Here is a 23,140-nt window from a genome sequence, read left to right as displayed (position 1 = left end):
TTTTTTTTTTTTTTTTTTTTTTTTTTTGGTACCGGGGATGGAACTCGGGTCCTTGTGCTTGTGTGGCAGGTGGTGGAACCACTGAGCTAAATTCCCGGCCCTGACTTAGTGTTTTAAAGTGGCCTAAATTGTCTTGAACAAGTAATTCTCTATCTCTCTGTACAAAACCAACAACAAATTTGGACATTATCTTACAGGAAGGTTGAAAACATTTGACATCAGATCTTACAAACCACATGTGTAATTTGGGGAGTGAATCTTGAAAGAATTTCTTTAAAATTCAAATTTTAATATTTAGGTGGACCTATCACATAGCAATATATTGGATGGTACAGAAAAATATAAGTAAAATAATATTTCACTTAGGAAAAACTGGTATAGAAACTAATAGTGAAATTTTAGAACACTCTGAAATAATAATTACAATAATATTCAAAAGAAAAAAAACACTTAAATTTCTTCAAAAAAGAATTTCATGTATTTTATTTGACATTATTTTTTAAGATTATAGGGACAAGCTTTTACTCCTTAATAATGACCTTATATCTGAAAATTTAGAATGTTTTCAATTTTTGCAGCTTTAACAGCTTCCTTACTAAAATTATGGAGGCAAATATTGAAAAAAAAGAGCATGTTCCCACACATTTGTGCCCATTTATGTAAAAAAGCAAAAACGAAAACAAAAAACCAAACCAAACCGAAACAAAACAAAAACCCAGGAAACCCAACAAGACCAAACCAAACCAAAAAACACTCTTTAATTTTCCTTTAATTCTTATTATTTCTCAAGGACAGAGAGACACAGAATACTATCTATGTCTTAAATTAGGGACTCCCTGCACATTCACTACTGCTAACAGGACTGTAACAGACGACAAAGATACATTCATTCAATAATATTTGCTGAGACCTGATACACCAATGAATACTCTTTGTTCTCATGGAAATTTCATTGTAATTAAGGAAAAATAATAAATTAAATATATAGTAAGTCAGGTGACAATAAGGTCTGTGACAATAGAAAAAAAAAAGATAGCACAAGGAGAAGGGAAGCCAGGTTACTGCTTTACATGCAGTTATCAAAAATCGCCTGTAGTGTGAAGTTACACTTAAGCAGAAAGTGAATGAAGGGGAGGCAAGGATCATTCAGATACCTAGAGAAAGAACTCGCAGGAAGAGGAGTGACAACTACAAGATGAGTGGAAACAGAACTGTTAAAAAGGGAAACTTGCAACTAAGAGCCACTAAATAAAGAACATGCTTGCTGTACTTGAGATACAGCAAGTTTGGGTGCCTGAGAATTATAAATGACAAAAAAGTGATAAGAATGAGGTGTTTCATGTCCGATCAGAGTCTTATAAACTGTGATAAGGACATTCTTTTGCCTTCTAAAATCTATATAAGGCAGGAAACCACTGGAGAGTCCTGATCAGCAGAGTGACATAATTCTATTTAATTCTTAGTGGAAAAAAATGGAGCTAGGAAAAGCAATTAGGAAACTGTTGAAATTAGCAATGTGGCCGGGGATTTAGCTGAGTGGTTCGGTGGCCTGCCTTGCAAGTGCAAAGACCCGAGTTCAATCCCCGGTACAAAAAAAAAAGAAAGTACCAATGTGAGACATGATGGTGGCTTAGACCAGGAAGGCACCACAGAGGTGGTAAGAAAGTAATCAGTTAATAGATATATTTTGAAGGAATATCTAATAGGAATTGCAGGTGGAATAAATGCAGTACAAGATAATTGACAGAGAAAAGTGGGATGATGCCACTGTTTCCATTTCTCCCTGGCTATCTGGGAAAATGGAGTTCACTAATATTGATACATGGACAATAGAGGAGATTCAGGCTTATGTGTCTGCATAAATGGCTGTGAATCAAATTAAAAGTTCTGCTTTGATCCTGTTCAGTTGGAGATGACTTTTAAAAAATATTTTATTAGTGCACGTTTGCAATGCATAATAATTACATTCATTATGGGGAGTTGGCAATGCACATAATCTTGATTCTTTTTTACTTCCCCTTCTTCTCTTCTGCTCCTCTCTTTCCATCTCTAGATCCCTTGCCTTTTGCAAGAGACGTTATGGGCATGACATTTAGATGTTTAGATGGGTATGTAAGCAGACTGGCAGAGATACACAATGAAGTTCTGACAGCGGGACTAGCCATAGAACGTCTGTATAGGCTAAACAAGAGAAATTATAGAACTTTGTAGAAGAAAGAGACTTCACCTGTTAATCTCAACATTTAAAGGAAAGAGAAGGGAGGACCAGAAAAGCTAGCTGACTTTAAGATCACTTTGCTAGGCAAAAGTAGAGGACCTAAGATTTTTCTCAACCCTCATGGCATTCCATGATAAAAGGAGAGATATGATCTTGGAAATCTACAAGTTCTTAAACAAACTAAAAAAACATTTAACAAGGGTAAGAAATATTATTGTTAACTAATATTATATTTTATAAAAGCTTGGATACATATCTTAAATAATTTATAAAAACGCTTTTTTTTGAAGTATGATGAAGTATATTAACAATTATCTCTGTGAAAATTTCAAGCCAAAATTTGTAGAGTATGACCCAGTAAAAGACTGTAATGTCTTTGAACTTTCCTGTGAAATACATCAGAACAGCCTCTTCACTGACTGGTAGTCTTGGCCATACCCAGCTGACTCTAACAATGGAATGGTGAATACGTCGTATCTTTTTTGACAACTTAAAACGAGTCCAGAATGGTTGCCAGGAAAGGACTCTGCTCACTCCAGGCCCCCGAGAAAAAAGTACTATGATCCATAAGAAGTGTTTGGTGGACAAGAGGAGGATTGGGATGGGTCCTGTGTATGAGATACTGCAGCAACTAAGAAAACCTCCAGAATTTAATAATGAATGATTTTACAGTTATGCTTCTGTTATTTATTTTCACTTAAAAATTAGAAGGAGGATTAAATTCTAATTTGTTGGAAAGATATAAAAATCAGTGTTCAAATGACTGAAAATTCATATATAGCATTTTAAAAGTTTAAGTAATTTTGCCTTTTTCCAGTTAGTAGTAAAGTCAGAATTAAATTTCAGATCTTTCTGTTGCCATCCTAAGATAGAGTAGAATTTTTAAAAGGCTTAAATCTGGAGCAAAAGTTCTCTAGACAATTTCTAGGACCCTCTTCTCTTCTGTCTACACACACACACACACACACACACACACACAAAGCTCAGAGATGTTCGGAATTTCTTAAAGAGCACAAAGAATACAGTATACATTGCTAATGGAATTGTCAAACAGGTGTCTGGCTTCCAGTTGATCTCCAAGGGCTGATCCAAGAAGCTTTTTTTGATCTTTTCAAAAGTTACCAGAAAGAAAAACACATGGAGGGTTAAAGGGGAATTTTACCCTGGCTTCTCACACAGCGGTGGGAAGCTAATTTTGACTTACACTGCTTTAAGTGCCACATTTAAAAAAATCATATGTTTCAGTCAACTAAAATATACCAAGACTTAACTCCTGTTTACCGACGTCCTAGACCAGTGGTGGTGAACCTATGGTACATTTTTGTTTTGTTTTGTTTTTAAAAAAAGATGTTAATGTATAAGTTGTTTCTTCTAAACTAAAACCTCAGTATTCAGGTTTAATTGCAGCATTGGCACAAGTAAGTGGTTTCTAGGTTGCAGCTTGGGTATTCATCTATAAAAGTTCACCATCACTATTCTAGACCATTAACAGATTCTATGACTGTAATTGAAGTTCACTATTTACCCCACCCCAATCAGACTCTCTGCCCTTCTTTAAGTGGAAACTATGGTAGTAAATTATATCATGTTCTTAAATTTTTTTCAAAGGAACATATAGCCAAAGGACACAAGAGAAGAAAATTAATTATTTTAGAATAAAACAACAACAACAAAAACCACATGGGATTACTTTTTAGTTGAATTCAGTCCTGCAGGAATAGCTGGTTGTTCAGGATCCTGGTTGACAAGGCAAGTTGGAAAGGAACAGCCATCACCTAGACTATAATTAAAATAAAAACAGTTGAACCATGAAAAAGACAACACAGTCACAAAGTCTGGGAACAGAACATGTTATAGGGAAAACATGAGGATCAGACACTGACTTCAGCATACAGTTTAGGGAGATAATGGGTTAACTGACTTTCATGTTGTTATGATAGGAAATCAAAGTTATACTTAAAAAACAGAAGTTACTATGCAGAATTGCAGACTTATAGAACAAGAGACTTTCCCTGAAATTTAATAGCAAAATACCTTGAAAAAATAGGCAGCAACCAATACTTCTTCTCATCACCAAAAACTTGTCGCATGTTTTTACTGAAACCCAAGTTGAATCCATTCTTATCAGTTCCATGCCGAAACACTGGACTTCTGAATGCCTCTAAAAAGAAACGATAAAGCAATCACAAAGAAAAAAGCACATATTTACCAATGATTCCTAACATTGAGGAATATGTGGTTTTCTAAACAATGATGAATGTTTAAAATTTTTATTACAGTAAAAGACACATTGCCATAAATTCCCTGCAAAATACTCCCTCTTACTTTTTTCCCCCGTTAAGTTTATCAGTACATTTAAAGCAAACAATACAATTATATTGATCATTGAGATCTTTACCTTTACATGATGTATCTTGGTTCTTATTTTTTCCCATTCCCCTGCCCTCCCTTCACCTCCTTCACCCTTCCCTATTTACAAAGACTTTTTTCCATTTTTTCTTGTTTTCACATCTCTTTTTTCCCCTTATTTCCTTTCCCCTCTTCTTTCCCATTTTAAATACATGAATTCCATTGTGCTTGCCACTTTCTGGAAGTTGTCTTTTGTGGGTATCTTCAATTGTGCTGTTATGGCTGCCTCAATACCCTGAATTAATTCAAAACATTTCATCATTTATTGTTTTTGATTTTGGAGAAGAGCCACAGGTTGCGTGGAGCTAGATCCAGCGAATGAAGTATCTACGAACACACTGTGGTTTTATGAGCCTGCCTTTCCACTTGATGGCACACAGTACCGAAGTCACTGTATTTTTAAATCATACCTTGTGAAGACACTCTCAAAAGTGGACTTCCAGAACTGTTTTGGCAATAGTAAGAATTACAGGTTTAAAATAAGGGGTAGTATTGTGAAGTATTTTGAATGGTAATGTGTCATTTAATATAATAGTTTTTAAAAATACCAACACATACCATGTTTTGATCAGCCATTGTATATAGATAACGTCATCTGTCGATAGAGATTCTTCTACTTTTTAGTTTTGGGTGCCTTTATTTCTTTTGGCTGACCACTTAATCTTGCTAGAACTTGCAATACAATCCTGAATAGCAGTAAAGGTGGGCATCCTTGTTGTATTCCTGATGTTAGGGGAAGCTTTCAGTTTTCTGATATTGAGTATGATGTTAACTGCAGCTTGTTCACTGGGCCATTTTTCAGGTAGAGGAGGTTCCCTTGTATTCCTGGTTTGCTATGGCTGGGTGTTTTCTTAATTGTGAAAGGGTGTTTGCTTTTGTTAAATATTTGTTTCTTAATTGAGATGATAATGTGTTTTCTCCTTCATTCTACTAATGCATTATACTACCACTGATTGATTTTTAGGCATCAAACCACCTTGTATTCCTAGGAAAAATCCCATTTGATCATGGGGTACAATTCACTCAATATACTGATAGATTTGGTGTGCTAGTGTTTTTGTTAAGGACGTTGCATCTGTATTCATAACAGATATTGGTCTGTTGTTTTCTTGTCAGATCATTGGGTTTTGTGTCAAGACAATACTGGTCTCAAAATGAATTACGTATTGCATTCTTTTCTAATTTTTGGCAGAGTTTAAGAAGAACTGGGGTTAACAGTTTAAATATTTGGTATAATTCAACAGTGAAACTATCTTATGTTGGGTTCTTTGTTGTGAGGTTTTTATTACTAATTCAATCTTTTTACTTGTTATAGATCTGTTGTGACTTTCTATTTTTTTCTTGAGTCAGTTTGGTGGTTTGTTTCTAGCAATCTGTCCATCCTAATTTTTGGAGATAGTGGTACCTTAGTTCACGAACACTTTTGTTTGAGAACAGTTTGGTTCACAAAAGCATTTGGCAAAATTTTGTTTTTATTTGCAAACTGTACATCAGGTGACAAACATGACTGCAGCTATCCTTCCTGCACAAAAACAAATGTGGCCATCTTTTCCAAAATGGCAAAACAAATTAAATTCAAGAACCAAAGTACCAATGTACAGCAGATCATAGTATTATCTTAAAATCCTTTTTATTTCTGTAAAGTCAGTAGTAATGTCCTCATATTTATTTCTGACTCTTGTGAAGAATTCTTACATATTTTTTTTTTTAGCTAAGCTTTGTCAAATTTTCTGGTATCTTAAAAGAGATATGATCTCTTATCTTTATTATTTCACACTTACAGCTGGCTTTGGTTTTACTTCACTCTTCTTTTTCTGGTTCTGTAAGTTGTAAGTTGATTGAGGTATTTCTTCTTTTTTAATACAGGCATTTACAGCAATACAATTTCTTCTAGATCTACTTTTGCTGCATCCCATAACTGTAGGATGTTGAGGATGTTGCTTTTTCTATCTAAAAGGTTCTTTTCCATGGCTGACTTCTTAGGCTAAGTTCTTTTTGTTGAGGTGAGCTCTTCCTCTGTCAACTCATTCTAAACAGGTACCTTTTATCATCTCCACGTTTGTTCATACTTCAGCATTCTCTGTTTCATTCAAAATATTCTGCATTTTATAACTTCGTTTATGCTTTGTTTTAAATTTTCGTGTCCCTCAATAGACTGCTTTGCCCTTGCTTACCACCATACATACATAATACTTTGCATACAGTGATGACTAATACATGGAATGTAGCCATTTACATGTGTCTAAGTGACATTCCACAATAAAATGAGGAAATAACAATGATTTTTACCATTTCAGAGCAGGCCAACATTTAATCATACAGCAACTGTCACTGAATACCTGTGTATGTATTTAAGGTTCTGTCAACTACAATAATTGGATACTCACCTAATGTAGATTTATTTTTGCTGACTAGCCAACAATGATAGCCAAACAGAGAAGACAAGCTGACAGAAAACATAGCTGCAGCAAAGAATAAAAACATAATATGGAACTTGGCTTGAGTATCAGGTAGGCCATTCTATAAAGGAAAAAAATAAAATGCTTTGTCAAAGGGATAAGTATTCCCCAACTTTTATAAGTAAATTTGTAAGTTATTTTGCCTAAAATTTTTAAATTAAATTTAGGTATGGAAAAAAGACACAGTTTCATTAGAGCTATATATATCATATTAAGTGTTTACTAGGATATGAATATATAACTGGAAAAGGTCAAAAATTGGGCTATTTTTTATATTTTCTAAAACTAAATTATAGAAAAGTCATGTTTGATGAGCATAAAATGCAACAGTAGAAGGCGAGATAAAAGGAACTATAAAATGTAGTTTTAAATTTACTATTTGGATATGTTTTGTTAACATACTTAAGGTTCACATATGTTTAAGTAGTTTTATTATAATGCCAGAAAATGCAAGTTAATTGGCCTAATTTGGTTGCTGTTCTCACTGATGTTTTATATTACTACAAACAACAGCATCAGCTAAGAGAATACATACAGCAGCACATCCACACTAATGCTTTGAACTCTTTCAAGTGATAGCATCGAGAAATAGACCAACATTACTGTAGTGAATAACTCTTATTTAAAGTAGACTTTACAATACCCATGGCTTGAAACAGACCTCTTGAAAGCAAGTTTGTCCAGGGAGACCTGAACTGCAGGGCTTGGGACTGGAAGGGAAGGCTGGGGTCTATGGACACTTGGTGAAGCAGCAGACCTGCCGGGGAGAGGCCACACCTGATACAAAGCCATGGTGTTTCAATTCCCTGTAGTACCTTTCCGACTGACACAGGACCTTACCGGTAGCTCTTGGCAGCAAGTGTGCCCAAAGGAAACTCTGCTCATTCCTTTTCAAATATATATGTGGTTTGGAATGAAAACCATCCACAGGAACGAGGAGCAGAGAAATAATATACTCCACACATTCATTAGGGACCACACACCTCAAGCTGGAAACCGGAAATATCTCCAAACCCTAGGCACACAGCCATTCACTTGTGTATTACAGATCTTAGCAATGCAACAGACACAAAATAAACATCTGATAACTCTGTGGTATCAAATTTGACTCAAATCTTACAGAAATAATCTAGCAATTCAGTCTTACCATAATAAAATATAATTTAATGAAAATGAGAAAGCAATCTTGGCAAAGGATAAAAGGCTTTTTATCCATCATTTGGTGTTTGCAAGGACTATCACAGATTATTTAAAATGCTCTATTTTCATATTGCTTTGCCTTTATCTAAAATACAGTGCTGAAAACATCTGAGCTATCTAAAGCCTAATCAGGGGATATCTAATAAAAATTCAGGATGGTATAGATACAACAGCTTTTAAAGTAATTTACACATAAAGAGAAAACACTTCTTTTAAATACAGAAAAAAATCTGTTTATCTAGTCAATTCTCATTATTTGCAGTGGTTATCTTATATAAGTTTGTCGTGAACACCGAATTTGTGAATACCTGTGAATACTTATGAATCTGTAGAGCACTGTTCCTGAGGAAAATACAGGGTTAGGTTCCTGCAAGTGTCTTGTCACACCTTGATGAACTGATCAATTCGCAACCTTGTGTTATACGACCTTTTGCTCAAGGATGCCTTATTTAATGTATGGTGTTGATGCATTAATATGGAACTTGTGACCGGGCCCTATAGTTTATGCCTGAATGAAGCTTATTTATCACACGTATTTCCTCCATCAGACACACCAGTCTTACTTAGAAACACTAGACAGCACCTCAGCATTATGTCTGAAGACCATTTTCAACAACAAAATAAACAAAAAGCACAAAAATCAAAACAAGGCACCAGACTGTGAAGAGCATACTTGTTTACATTACGGAGCTAAAACAAGAAGTCAGAGCACTGCCTTGTTTTACCTCCACCAGGAACATGCACCTAAAGCACTCAATTATTTTGCCAATCTGAACGTATTTTCAGGCTGTCATAAACTGTGAGGACTGACTTAGAGGCTACAGATAAGTTTGAAGACGGTGAGTTCACAAATACAAAATGCGCACATAATGAGGACTGACTACATAAATTAGCTTGGTACTATAAAGTCAGTGTCTGAAATAATTCACCGATGAAAATGTATACTATATATTTTTGTATACTTAACAACAGGTATTAAAACAATGACTTACTGTCCAAAATTTGATAAAATACTGTAAATCTGTAGCAGCAATAAAAAGGCAGTACAGCAGAGAGTAAGCCAAGAAAAGGAGGAAGAATTTATAATTTGAAAATCCAACACAATTGTTCACCCTGCCAAGAGAACAAAAACAGTCTCAATGAATTATACATCCTTAGCCTAAGTATAAATATGCTAAAAATTAACACAGTGTTTAGTTTTCTCTCATTTTAAATTTATTTATTTATTTATTTGGTACCAGCAATTGAACTCGGGTCCTTGAGCTTGCAAGGCAGGCCACCGAACCACTGAGCTAAATCCCCGGCCCTTCATTTTAAATTTATTGGCATTTTAAAAAGTATGAGGCATAAAAGCTAAACACGCAAACAATAAAAAATCAATTTCACTGAAGTAGCCTCTATGTTTATTACTCAATATATGATATTTAATATTGTGTTAATCAACTATAATTAATGTAACTACATTTCATGTCCAACTGTAAAAGTAAGCAGATACCTAAAAGCACAAAGCTTGTGAGATAGCTAATAGAGTCAGGCAGGTTCAAGGAATTCAGTAAGTCCTTCCTCTGTGTTATCTTTGGGTTCAATTTCCAACTATGATTAAATAAGTTAAAGTGTATTAAGTTTATCCCAATTACATGAACCACCTTCACAAATGTCTCCTTGTATGTCATTACCGCAGAGTGTCAAAGCATATTAAATGGGAGGTTTAAGAAAAGAAATAGGACTAGAAGCCAGACAGACGGTTATAATGCAAATGTGACACCAGATAATTATGTGGCCCCAGACACTAGATAATTACGCAGACCCAAGCAGTGAAATAGTCTCTTAGGATTTCATTTTTCTTACCTGTAAAATAAGCACTTTGAGATGATTTCTGAAATCCAACTCTCTGTGATACCAAATGTGGAAATTTACAAATTATAACTCTAAAATTATTATATGCTAGGCAAGGGATGGTGGAATTTCAACTATCATAACAATAAATACAAACATAAAAACTCCTTTTATGGTCACTCTCAAACTTTTTTTCTTTTCATAAAGACAGAGACAAAGATGACCTTGCATACATGTGCTGCAGTGCCACTGTGGAACTGGCTGTGCAGTCACTGCTGAATGCACACACTGCTATTTGTATAATGAAGCTATTCCATATAATATACTTACACTGTTTCCTGGCCTCTAATGTCCTGTCCCCACTCTAGTGTTGGTAAAATAATCCCTACTGACTTTGGCATGAAAAGAAACATTTTTTCTTTCTAGGATTTTTAAGACAAAAATCATGTTTGGATGAAAAAATGGTTACATTTTCTGCCTCAAAAATTATAAAGGGAGCAACATCAGATTTAGTAATTTTTGGACTTAAAGGTCTTGTTTATGGGAAAAGAATTCATAAAGATGCCAAAATTTCTGGGGGTACATTGTATGAAAATAGCTGTATTAGCAGCTCTGGAAGCTCCAGGGGGAATGCAAGCCAATTGTTGAGCGTGCTTTTTATAGCACTGAAATGAAAAAATGGCAAAGAAATATTGGAAAAAGTATGAGCCTAGTCTAAGTTGTAATTTGTCTCAAAAGAACACAGGATATTGTCTTTATCTGGGTAGTTTCAAGAAGAAAGAATGAGTAGATGAAAGTGCTATAAGACTGGATTGTTAGGTGTAAACAAGGGACTGTTGTGGACTAGGGAAAATCCAAATGGATTGTGTAGAGTGCTTCTATCCCTACACAAATGTGAGAAACAGATTTTGTTTTAAATGATGATGGGGTAGTTTGCATTGTCGAGCTAGGAAACATAGGAGAAAGTCAATAAAGATAAAATATTTTAGTTTGATATGTATATATAAAATGTTTTGATAGGTGTTTTACTAGAGGAAATAGAGTAGTATTATTTATGTTGAATAATACTTTAATTCTTCGTAACAGGAAGCTTTGGGTTAAGCTTTTTAAATAACTACTGCTTTGTCAATGTGACAAAGAAGAAAACTCATCCTGAGTCTGAGCTTCCTGTATGTGGAAAAGGAATGACTTTGTATAAAGAAACAAGCCACATTCAAGATAAAAAATCCCTCTCACGTTTGCAGTGTAGAGCACAGCTGTTGGCTCTGTTTCAGGCAAATCATTTTCTGAGTCTGAACTAGAAAAACAACATAATATACTGGGGAAAGCGTACCCTTTCAAAGCTAAAAAACTGGCTATGTGATTTTGAACCCACTCTTCAACTTTTCTGAGTCACACTTGCCTTTTCTCTAAAATAGGACAAATCATTTCTATTTCTTCTGTTCTTTTTATTTTCATATGTATATACATGTTTGCTCTCTATAATACAGTAGGCACTCAATGAATTGAAGCCAAGATTATTCACTTTTAGATGTGTTAATCTTTGGTAAGTGTGTGAAAGTACTATTGATATAATTAAAAATTAAAAGTTTATAGTAAAAGAAAAAAACACTTCTCCAATAGAAAGCCCAATGAAGCAAATACTACAGAAACACTTCAACAAGTATAAGATTAGTTCCCTGAATCCTGATATATAATTTTAACTGACCAAAGTAGATACACTAAGATTACTGAAAAAGAGACACTTTTTAACCCAATATTTCAAATGCTCAAAGTTGACAGGGACTAAAGATCAAAACCATATATAAGACCCACATAAAATGGCTGCCTCATGGTCTGAGAGTGTCCTAAAGTCCTTTAATAAACTACATCCATATAATAGTTGTAAAAATACTTTTTGTGTATTAACATGGAAACAATTCAGGATATACTAAATGAAAGAGGTAACCCATAAACCACATTCAGTCTACAGTGTAGCCATTTGTGGGTTTTTTTGTTTGTTTTGTTTGTTTTTGAGACAGGGTCTCACTATGTAGTTGAGACTGAATTGGAACTCACTATGTAGTCCAGGCTGGTCTCAAACTCAGTGATCCTCCTGCCTCAGCCTCCTGAGTGCTAGGATTACAGGTGTGCGCCACCACACCTGGCCATGTGTTTAAAATAAGGATAGACAGACCACACACACACAGACACACACACACACATTTGGACCTAAAGAGTGCTTGTGATGATAGCATTGGTTCTTTGTAAGTGGGGAAGAAAGGAAGAGAGGATGGGCTAGAAAAATATGTTGATTTTAGAATTTAGAACCACAAGTATGTATATATACAAATTTGTAAGTGTCTTCTTAGGGATAGGGCCCAGGGCCTCATGCATGCTAAGCATATATGCACTGCCTCAGAGCCCTACACACTTTTTTAACTTAAAAGTTCAATTTGAATTTTTTAAAAAGTGACCGTTTCATTCAGCTGGCCGGCACCAGTTGAATATTAGGCCCTTGGCATCAAAGCCTTCACCAATCGACAAGGCTATGGTTTTCTGCAGGAAGTGGTCAGAGTTGAGATGGTGGTGGGGTCGGGGGCTGTAGCATGGGAAATGTCTGTGCAGTAAGCAATCAGTTTACTGAACTTCTCCCAAGTGCCACTAAAAGGTGACCGCGATACAGTATGTAGGTATGACATATAGGTATTTAAAAAACTCTAGAGTCTTTTGTATCTATTTCCCTTCACCTATTTAATAGGATGTGTCAAATTCTGAAAGACTGTCAAATTATCCTATAAGTTTCTGATTCAGCCAGATTAACTGCAGGCTTAGAGAGATTGCTTTAATGGTGAATCATTACTTTCTATTTTTGTAATGATGAGTATAACAAGCACATGATAATTTTTTTAGGTAGGTACTGGTTTGTGATAAATACTGATTATTCTTATTTCCCCCTTCCTCATCTTTTATTAGATTGGAAAACTGGAGTCAAATATATGCCATTTATTATTTTGCCACTGCTAAATATATCTTGAGTCCACAAAAATCCAGACAAACCTTAATATGAGTTCCCCTCAAAGCTGACCTCTAGACCCGAAGTTTGATACAGTGTGAGACAAAGGGAGGGACCAGGGACATAGCTCAGTGGAAGTGTATTTGCCTAACATTCATGATATCCTCAGCTCAATTCACCAAAAATTAAAAAATAAAAATTTTTAAAATGAAAAAAAAAAAAAGGAGAGATACAGATAAAGTATGTGTCACTGACTAGACCCTCATTGGCTGAAGGGCCCAAGAAGTGCTAATGTTTTGGCATTTCTGGACTGCCCAGATTCTGAGCTGAACAAACTTACCCAAGTAGAAGAGACCCATCAGATGGAGGAGCAAAGAAACACAGGTATCTCGAAAGAGGGTTGTTGTAAGTCATGGAGTTGTTCACTACAGTGTGTGAACTCACAGGTGGGTCATGAGATGTGGGCAGGGGAAAAGAAGGAGGATTAAGAAGACTTGCAATCAGGATACTGATGGGAACACTTGCTCAGAGAAAGAAAAAACAAAAAGCAAAAGGATGAATGCAAACAGAAATTAGTATAAAGGAAGTTTACTTAGAGATTTTTCTTTACAGAGAACATCACCCTTACAGGAGTTGACTAGCCTCAATACTTTGAAGCAGGAAATCCAGGTTAAGGAAAAGAAGGGTACAGAAGTCTAGAATATCATAGACCCTATATTCTCTTACTGCTCCTGCTAAAAGAACCACTTCATATACAGATTTCCAGCTATGTCTAGTGTAGATTTGTGAGCATGTGTATCTTTCCTCTGTGCTATCACTGAAAGAAGATCAGATTGCTAGAATAAGTATGATTAATGTCCAAACCAGCCTGGCCAGCAACCTTAGCATGGCTGTGAGAAGAACTGTGTACAATGAGATGAAAAATTATAGGGAAGAGCAGGAAAACCCACTGGCATTAATTAGATCACTCAAATAGTCTTCCATTAAGTTGCCTAATCTGATTTACTTGAAAACATTAATAAATTCTAAGTGGAAAGTCTTGTTTAAATAGACCTGTGTATTTGTGTATTTGCTATTCTATTCCTAAAGGTATTGTCATTTTATTTAAAATAAATTATTAAACCTTTAGTTAACTTAATTTCTTTTCTTTATTGAGTTTATTGGTACATTTTAGGTATACAGTACAGTTACACTCATTGGGATCTTGTACTTTTACATGACAGGTCTTGGTTTTCATTTATTCCCCTTGTCCCTGCCCTCCCTTCACCTGCGCCTCCCCTCCCCATTTACAAATACTTTATTTCCATTTTTTCATTTTCACCTATTTTTTTCCTTATTCCCTTTCCCCTACCCTTCCCACTTTCCCTACACCTTTAGCCCTTCTTCCTATTTCACATTGTCAATTATATCATTAGGATCTTATGCACTATTACAGTTTATTCACACCAGAGAAACTATTCAGTATTTACACATGTGTGACTTATTTATTTCACTTAGGAGTATATCTTCAATATGTATCCATTTTCCTATGAATGAATCTAATTTTGAATTCTTTACAGCTGAGTAATATTCCATTTTATAGAAAAACCACATCTTCTTTATCCAGTTTCCAACTGATGGGCAAATGGGCTGTTTCCAAGTTTTAGCTATTACAAACTGTGCTGCTATAAACATAGGTATGGATATATCATTGTGATATGATTCTTTTAATTCTTTTGGAAAGATTTAACTTAATGTTTTACTAGAAACAGCTACTGAAGTATTACTATGTATAATTAACATATAAATCATTGTCTACATTTCTGGAAAATATTTTAGTATTTCTAAATATCTATATTCTATAATCTGTACATCTATAGATTAGAATAATTATTTATATTCTAATATATATATATTTCTATATATGCATAAAATAAAATCATTTGTTTTGAGCAAATATATAAAATTAACTTTTATATTGTTAACTTACAGGTTGTCTCTCTTGAGCTAATTAAATAAAAATTAAACTAAAGCTGAAAGCACTTGCTATGTGAACTAAAGTCTTTTATAAATATAGAAGTGATTTAATTTACAACAATTTACAAAGGGACAGAAACCTACAGCCATACTCACCATGGGCAATGATGATCCATTTTCAAAATACATCTAAATACAAAAGAAAACACAAAAATTAATAACCCTCAAAATTTAATTTCATTTAATTATAAGATGAAAATATAAAATACTGTTATTTCAAATAGCGTGGTATATAAAATACTGCAAAATTTCATACCTCACAATTGTAGAATAGTAAAAGTTATTATCTAAAATAAAAACTACAACCATTTCTAGTTACAATATAATAATAAACTTTATTATTTTCATTGTTTTTGAGACACGGTCTCACTATGTTGTCCAAGCTGGCCTTTAACTTGTAATCCTCCTGACTCAGTCTCCTGAATAGTTGGGAATGCAGACATGCACTGACTGTACAACCATACTTCACTTAACAGAACTTTGTAAAGTATGTATGCTTTAAAATGCAAATCAATACATTTTCTAAAAATAATGTAAAATATCAACATACAAGTACCTTATGCTGAAGAAAGTTCAAAACGTTAACAAATTTGCAGATAGCTAGCGTAGGTGCAATAGTCCCTTTAAACATCAATTCTTAAGCCATTAAACTATACTGTTTATGTAGTACATTGAATATAGAACAACTCTAGCATAAAATCAGATGAATTATCTTTATAAAGGTGGAAAATATTCACAAAAGAAGAATTTGCTAAATTGAACTAGCCAAGTCAACACTACTAAGAATCATGTACTTCATGTCATCACGAATCTAGGGGAAAAGGAATAATTGTGGCGCTAAGCTGCATGGTATTAAAATCAAGCGCTTATACCAATTACATTTTCTAATAACGATCTGAGAAGCATGAATAAAGAATAAAGGTGACAATCTGGAAAACAAAAAATAAATACAGGCAAAAGACCACTAGCATGTAGACATGTTAGAAGAAAGAATCTCCCTTACTTATCACAGACGGAACAGTGATGGCAGCGATCTGGTTTTATGAGTTGGCATCTGTCACAATATCGTATTGCTAGGAATAAAAAGTTCCACTTAATTTAACATAGAATTGAATATAAAATTAAATGGCTTTTATCATTTCTCCAAATTTAAATTTTAAAAAACATACTAAATTTGGTTTAAGAAAAAAGATATCCCACTTTGTTCAAATTAAACAAAAGAATCAAGAAGACTTCCCTATAGCCAGAGTTCTCTGGAGAGATTTCCCAAGGATAGAGGATCTCATAAGGAATTTTTTCAAAGGTATTTCAGTTATCAGTAGTTACAGTTCAGACATGTGCAGAAGTGGCTATTTCTATTATAGATATGTTCATTTCTCTTAAAGTCTCCCTCAATGAATCATATTCTTTCCTCTGAATAATTGGGTGAGAACACAACCAGCTAGGACAAATGGGTAAGAATACAACTGTTGAAACAAAATTTTGAAGTTTATGAATAAATCTATTAGTTCCTTAAGCTGGGAAAGATTTCATATCTCTGTTAGGCAAGATTCAAGATTACAAGTGATTACTGGAGGAAGTACTTTCAATAAAGAAATTTAGTTCCTGCAGTGGAAGCCTTCATCTTTTTTTCTGTAATACAAATATCAAAGATAATTATGGATGACTGATTTGAAAATTCTATTTAAACACACTAGTGTTTTACAGGATGTAACTCATCACTGGGGAACAACGAAAATAAACAGGATAAAATTGTGTGTCAGATTTAGATTCAATTATGATTCTAACGCAAGTTAGCAACAAATATGAATATTATAAAATATTAATGAGGTATTTTACATTCTTTTTTCATACTAAATCTTTAAAACCAGTCATGTATATTGAATTGAAAGCATATGTCAACTTGAACTAGACATATTTTAAGTGCTCAGTAGCCCAGTGGGCTAGTGGATACCATAATGGGCAGCACAGGTCTAAACACAACACACCATACAACATTTCTATTAAGTCTTAGTGGACAAGCATCAATAGTTCATGTGCACTAGTTTTTAAGGCAATTGCTTAATTAGATGTTAAAATTCCTCACTGGGGATGTAGCTCAGTGGTGCCATGCCTGCCTGGCAAGCCCAAGGCCCTGAGTTTGATCCCTCTTACAGGGAAAAAAAAAATCCTTGAAAATATGACCAAAGTAAGAGATACACTAATTTAGTCAATTCTGTAAGAAGTTCAAACACACATAAATTATATTGTTACTGTTACATATTTACAAAAAAAACTTAAAATTAATATCATGTCCTTCAATACAAAGATGAAAGTCTGTAATTAAAGTTTTGAAAATAAGTCCTAGTATAAATCAAGATTTAAACAGCTCTCACATCTTCACTTAGTCACAACTAAGTAGGAGGAATAGGATTAAAGTCAGCTCTGATTTAGTTGAGATCACTATGCCACAGTGGTATTTAGGTTCCATTCTGTTTTTATAGGATTGTACAGGAAGGATAAAACAGTAATCTGAGAAATAACAGTATTTTTAAATGAGCATTTGACAGTTTCAGGTGTAAGAATGCTAACAGGTACCACAACACATTCTTTGGATACTGTTCCAAAGTGCTCAGTGCTGACGCACCTCCAGACATGGTCCTGGTGTAGATGGGAAGCTCTTTGGCTGCTCGCCTAAGAACTTCCTGATGGGCTTCCCCTCTTGGTTCTCTCTCCAACAACTCTTTCTCTGCATAAGAGAGATGGAACTGTGGAATAAATTAAATTTTAATCAGTATTTCCAAAGGAGTTATAACATGTTGATCTACTCTACTCTATCCAAAGGGTATTTTTATAAAATATTAATGGTATGTATTCAGAGACGAAATAGAGTTTCAAATCTGGACAATTTCATTAATCTCACAGATCACTATGCATCTAGAAAAAGAGAATAATAATGATCCTGCCTAGTTCTTTAGGTATATGTGAAATTCAAAAGGAATAGAATATCAAAAGTACTTATAAACTATGACTTCTATCCAAATTTTCATTATATGATAGATAAATGGTGCACAAAACACATATGGCTCAATGGATAAATTTTTCATTTGAGTGCCATTAAGAACAAAAAGAGAAACAAATCAAACTAACTTTCTCATCTAAGTTTTAACATAAGGAGAATTATTACATCAGTATTCAAAAGAACTAATTGTTCATTTTACTTCTTATACCGCCAATTTGGCCCAACTAGTTGAAAATACATGAGAAACATGAAAATTTGCTTGTGCTCCCACTTGATAATCACACACACAGGCACACAAACACGAGTCTGTAGTGTATGAACTTCCCTAGACATATTCCAGGAGACAGATACAAGGATAACCACAGCATCATTGCTTGAAATGTAACATATAAATACAAGCCAATGTTCATCAATAGGATAATGGGTAAAGAAACTGCAATAGAATATATTCAAAAATATTTCTGGCACTTACAGTTAATGTGTAAAACAAAGAATCAAACCTCAACACATTGTTGAAAATAACAGCAAATCATCTTATAGAACATATATAAAGAGACTTCATTCCTGTAGAATTGTATTTTATTATTTACTTATTTAGTTAGTTTTTTTGAAACAGGGTCTCACTATGTAGTTCAGACTGTCCTGGAACTCTCTATGTAGCCCAGGCTAGTCTCAAACTTGCAGTAATCCTCCTGCCTCAGCCTCCTGAGTGCTGGGATTACAGGAGAGTGCCACCACACCCAGCTTCCTATATATCTTATGCTCTGGGTTATAATCTAACATTATTTTTAAGGCTCAAATTATTCTAACGTTACCACTGGGAGTTCTCTTAGTTGATTGTGTCCTCTGATATACCCTCATCAATTTTTTCTCGATATTTCCTTATTTCCTGCACTACAAGCTGTGACAATCTCATCTCAAACACTTCCTGCCATAGTCCTAAAATGTGTGATTTCTTCAAGGAGCCTGCTTTCCTCTACTGGAGAATGTTATCAGAAACCAAAATCTCAGCACAGGCACAATTTTCAAGTAAAGGAGAGTATAATTTTCCATGAATGCTACAAATTAGGAAACGAAAACTAAGATCAGGGCGAGGGATATAGCTCAGCAGCACAGTGCCTGCCTGGGAAGTATAAGGCCCGGAGTTTGATTGCTAATAACAACAAAAAAAAAAAGTTTCCAAGAAAACTAAGATCTAATAAAAAAAGAGTATTCACATAGCTATATTTCCTTGTTTGGCAGCTGCTTTTCACTTGGGACAAAATATAATCTTGCTAATACCTTAAATGCACAAATTAAATCATAAAACTTTTGCCTATTAAAACATAAAATTTTCTGGCAACCAAAAGTTCTTAATGGTAACATGCAATGCCATGGGTCTGATAAAACCCATGTAATGCTGGAAATAGCTACAATGCTTCTGAGAATTTGGAAATGACTTAAATTTCCTTATCTAGTAATTCTACTTCTGAGAATTTATATTGCAGTAGTAATCTAAAATATGGATAAAAGCTCATATGTATGAAAGAGCTAATGATAGCATTATGTATATGAAAAGTTGAGATCAGCCTAAAAGTCCAAAATGGATGTGATTAAGCATTTATTAAATATTTCACTGAAAATATGCTGTTACTAAAAATGGCAATAAGGCAATGATAGACTATTATGTAAAAAATTTTAACAGGTACACTCTATACAAAAATAATAGAAAAAATGCAAAATGTAAAGTGCCTGAATTAGTGGTACAGAAAATTTTCCTTTTCTTTTTTGCCTCATCTCCATTTTTAAAATATAATTTACTGTAGTTATATGACCTTACCGTTGGAAGAAAATCTTATAATTGAAAAGTATGATTAATGTAACAATCTTATTATGAAAAAGGCAAATTTAAATTTGCAGGGCCCAAGTTTCTTCTCAATAGGGACAAGAAAACATTAACGATACTTTTTCTTAAATTATTTCTACTTCTAATTTTTTAGTTTTTATGTTACCTTTACTTTTAATTTTTTAACTCAAATTTTCAAAACTGTTTAGTATATGAGAGTGTGTTATTGTCAATTTAAGCCTAGAATCCTCATTTTACAAGTGAGGAGTGTAATGACTGCTAATGAAATTGACAGAGTATCCCGAGATTACATTTTATTTGTGGAAGAACCTAAGATTTTTAACCATCAAGCAAGGGCTCTTTGTTCCTAATGGCAGCCTTCAAAGTCTTTTCATCCTGTACCACTCTATAAAAGAGATTATAGAAAAGAAGCAAATCTCGTAAGAGAGAGGAAAAAAGGGAGAAGGAAAGGAAAATTAGAGTGTAGAACAGGAAAAGTCATTTTAGTCTAGACATACCATTATTTCTGTGCATATATTTGTGGTTTTGTTTTTACTATCCTTTTGCAAGTCAAATAGCATAATTATTGGCTTGTTTGACCATAGCTGCATTTCAAACTACTTCTTCAGGAAACAATCTGCAATGATGCCTTTTTAAAAAACCTTGGCTCACAAAAACTATGCTGTTATTTCTGGTAGCAAAGTTTATTTTGATTTAACAAGTGTACTGCTTGTTAGCTAGTACCAAGGATGTAAAAATGTGTAAGACACAGTCCTGTGATCTAAGAACATTTAATCAAACAAAAGACCAAGAAACAAATCAAATCATCATTCAAAACACAAATTTAATTTAATCACACCTATCTGAAACATTCTGTGGTACAGATTACTAGCTGTCCCCATGTGACCACACTCCCCTTCTGCTGCAGTGGTTACCATGACCATGGAGAATACAGACTCTGCTCCCAGCATCTATGTGAATATATGTGGCCATATGATTAAGTTCTAAACACAAGTGGAAACAGCATCAGTAACTTCCAGAAAGTTCTTAAAGGTAAGGATATTTACTTTTCTTCCCTACCTTCTTTGGTTTAGCTAGAATGTATACATACTTTCTGGAACCGAGCTGCCATGTTAGGCCAAGAGATGACCTTTGGAATACAGGCTACACATGGCAGAACAATAAGATACATGGAGTCTAGTTACCTGGAAGCTATCAACTAGCTATAGAGCTTTTGAATGGACAGAAGCTATGTGATACTGTTTCTAGTGGCTGACATCTTTAGTATGATAATGTTAATAGAATCATATGTACCTTCCAGCTCTATCTATTCATTCCTCCTATGACTTTAAAGTAGAAGTAGAATGCCTAACAAATTTAATATTTGAAATACAATGACCATCTGCTGCAAACTCATATTAAGTGAAAACTCATATTATGTGAAAATCCACGGATTTATTAGCAGACATAGTACTTCTTTAAATCCAAAAAAGTAATATGCTTAATAAGTTTACAACACTAGTGAAAAGAAGATTCATTCATCAGACATCAGTATTACTGATTTCTATCTTTAAGATAACTTGCTATTGTTTTAACTTACTTCTTTTGAAGGATTCATTGGTAATGTAAAGATAGTTTTCCAGTACGACCAGACAAACATTGCAAAAAGTAGATGATAAGCCATCAGGCACACAACTAAAAAGAGAGGAACATAATTATCATTGTAATATGCAAATATGTACACAGATCATGGCATTGAGAAAGGCTCTGCTTATTCTAAAATACTGATATTATCCATTATAATAAGTTATAAAAGTTCATTTATATCACAGTGGAATAGCATAATTCATTGAATATAAACATACAGCTGAGAGTATTTTTTAATCACTAAATGCATAATTAGATCTATTCTTCACCCATGAAAAGAACCCTCCTATCTGTAGACAGGTACATCTACTGGCAAAATAGCTAACAGTAAAATTCAAATTTTCCTAAATTGTAAAAATAGGGCAGTTATTCCTGCAATTTTAAAGAGTAAATATAGCAAGAAATAAATGTTAGTAAAATTTTCAGGTTTTAAAAAACTTTGCTTTACTCACAGAGATAGCAAAAGTAGTTCCTATCTGAGAATTTGTTTGCTGATTTGCTTAACTATAGTTGATGCTGATGGTTGCCACTGTTGTAATGAGAACATATTTAAATAGGGACCATCAGGACAAGGAGATATTTCCTCCAGTGGGAGTTCAAACACCTTATTTATCATGCAAGACAGTTGTGAAGGAGAGCATTCTGGGTATTTTTTTCAAGGTAATATATGTAAACATTATTTATGTGGTGTTCTAAAATATTATACAAACTTAAGATATTAATTTGTATACAGTGATAATTCATTCTAAATGATACATTAGTATACAACCTAATTCTGTAAGATAACAGTTAAATAAAATATGCTAATGCAGAACATAACATGCTTGACATTAAGAGCAATTTCTGATTTTCTCAAGAATGGTATATTTATACTTATAGAATCATTAAAAATTTTCATTATCCAGTAAGGCACTCAAATTAGTATGAGATGATTAAGGCCAATGATAGATTTTATACATTCTGAAGATGGCTCAGTTGGGACCAGAGATGACTGACATCTCTGTACTTTAAAAAAGAATCTTTGGTACAATTATGGTCACTTCAGGGTAGAGCACTGTCAAGTCTAACAGAATTCAATCTGCAAATTTAGAGAAATTAGACATTATTTACCCTATCGTATTTCCATATTCTCAAATAATAATTTATTTATCTCAACCAAATCTTAATGGATAAAACTTTTTTCAAACTATTTTAACATTTTACATCTGTAACAATAACATATTTTACCTTGTTCACCAATGTTTTCCATGGACACTATAGAAGTAGAAAAAAAAAAGAGGTAATAGGTTATATGAAGCTTATAGCAAACATAGGGTCTGACAGAGACATACGGCATTTAAATAGGTCATGACTTGGCTTCCCTTCAAAACAACATTCTTTAAAATTATGTCCAACTTGGCCAGGCATGGTGGCGCACGTCTATAGTCCCAGCACTTGGAAGGTTGAGGCAGGAGGATCGCTGTGAGTTCGAGACCAGCCTGGACTATATAGTGAGTTCCAGGTCAGTCTCACCTACATAGTGAGACCCTGACTC

At 34.0% G+C, this 23,140-nt stretch overlaps 1 protein-coding gene across 1 annotated transcript in view; it reads right to left on the bottom strand.

Moving 5' to 3' along the window:
* The window catches only part of Zdhhc2 (zinc finger DHHC-type palmitoyltransferase 2), a 29,987-nt gene extending 7,127 nt beyond the window's left edge, over window positions 1-22,860 (bottom strand). Inside the window, exons 1-9 of the mRNA XM_010621792.2 lie at window positions 22,834-22,860; window positions 21,560-21,654; window positions 17,760-17,880; window positions 16,137-16,206; window positions 15,230-15,262; window positions 9,279-9,399; window positions 7,015-7,147; window positions 4,253-4,379; window positions 3,909-3,998 (exon numbers count right to left, since the gene is read on the bottom strand). Coding sequence (XP_010620094.1) covers window positions 3,909-3,998; window positions 4,253-4,379; window positions 7,015-7,147; window positions 9,279-9,399; window positions 15,230-15,262; window positions 16,137-16,206; window positions 17,760-17,880; window positions 21,560-21,654; window positions 22,834-22,855 — 812 coding nt within the window. The 5' untranslated portion in view covers window positions 22,856-22,860. The remainder of the gene's footprint in view (window positions 1-3,908; window positions 3,999-4,252; window positions 4,380-7,014; window positions 7,148-9,278; window positions 9,400-15,229; window positions 15,263-16,136; window positions 16,207-17,759; window positions 17,881-21,559; window positions 21,655-22,833) is intronic.
* Between the last annotated feature and the right edge of the window lie 280 nt (window positions 22,861-23,140).

This window comes from Fukomys damarensis, unplaced genomic scaffold, assembly GCF_012274545.1.
Source record: "Fukomys damarensis isolate Sample0158 unplaced genomic scaffold, DMR_v1.0_HiC HiC_scaffold_18, whole genome shotgun sequence".
In the NCBI taxonomy this organism is placed as follows: Eukaryota; Metazoa; Chordata; class Mammalia; order Rodentia; family Bathyergidae; genus Fukomys; species Fukomys damarensis.
This window is presented reverse-complemented; position numbering and strand designations above follow the sequence as displayed.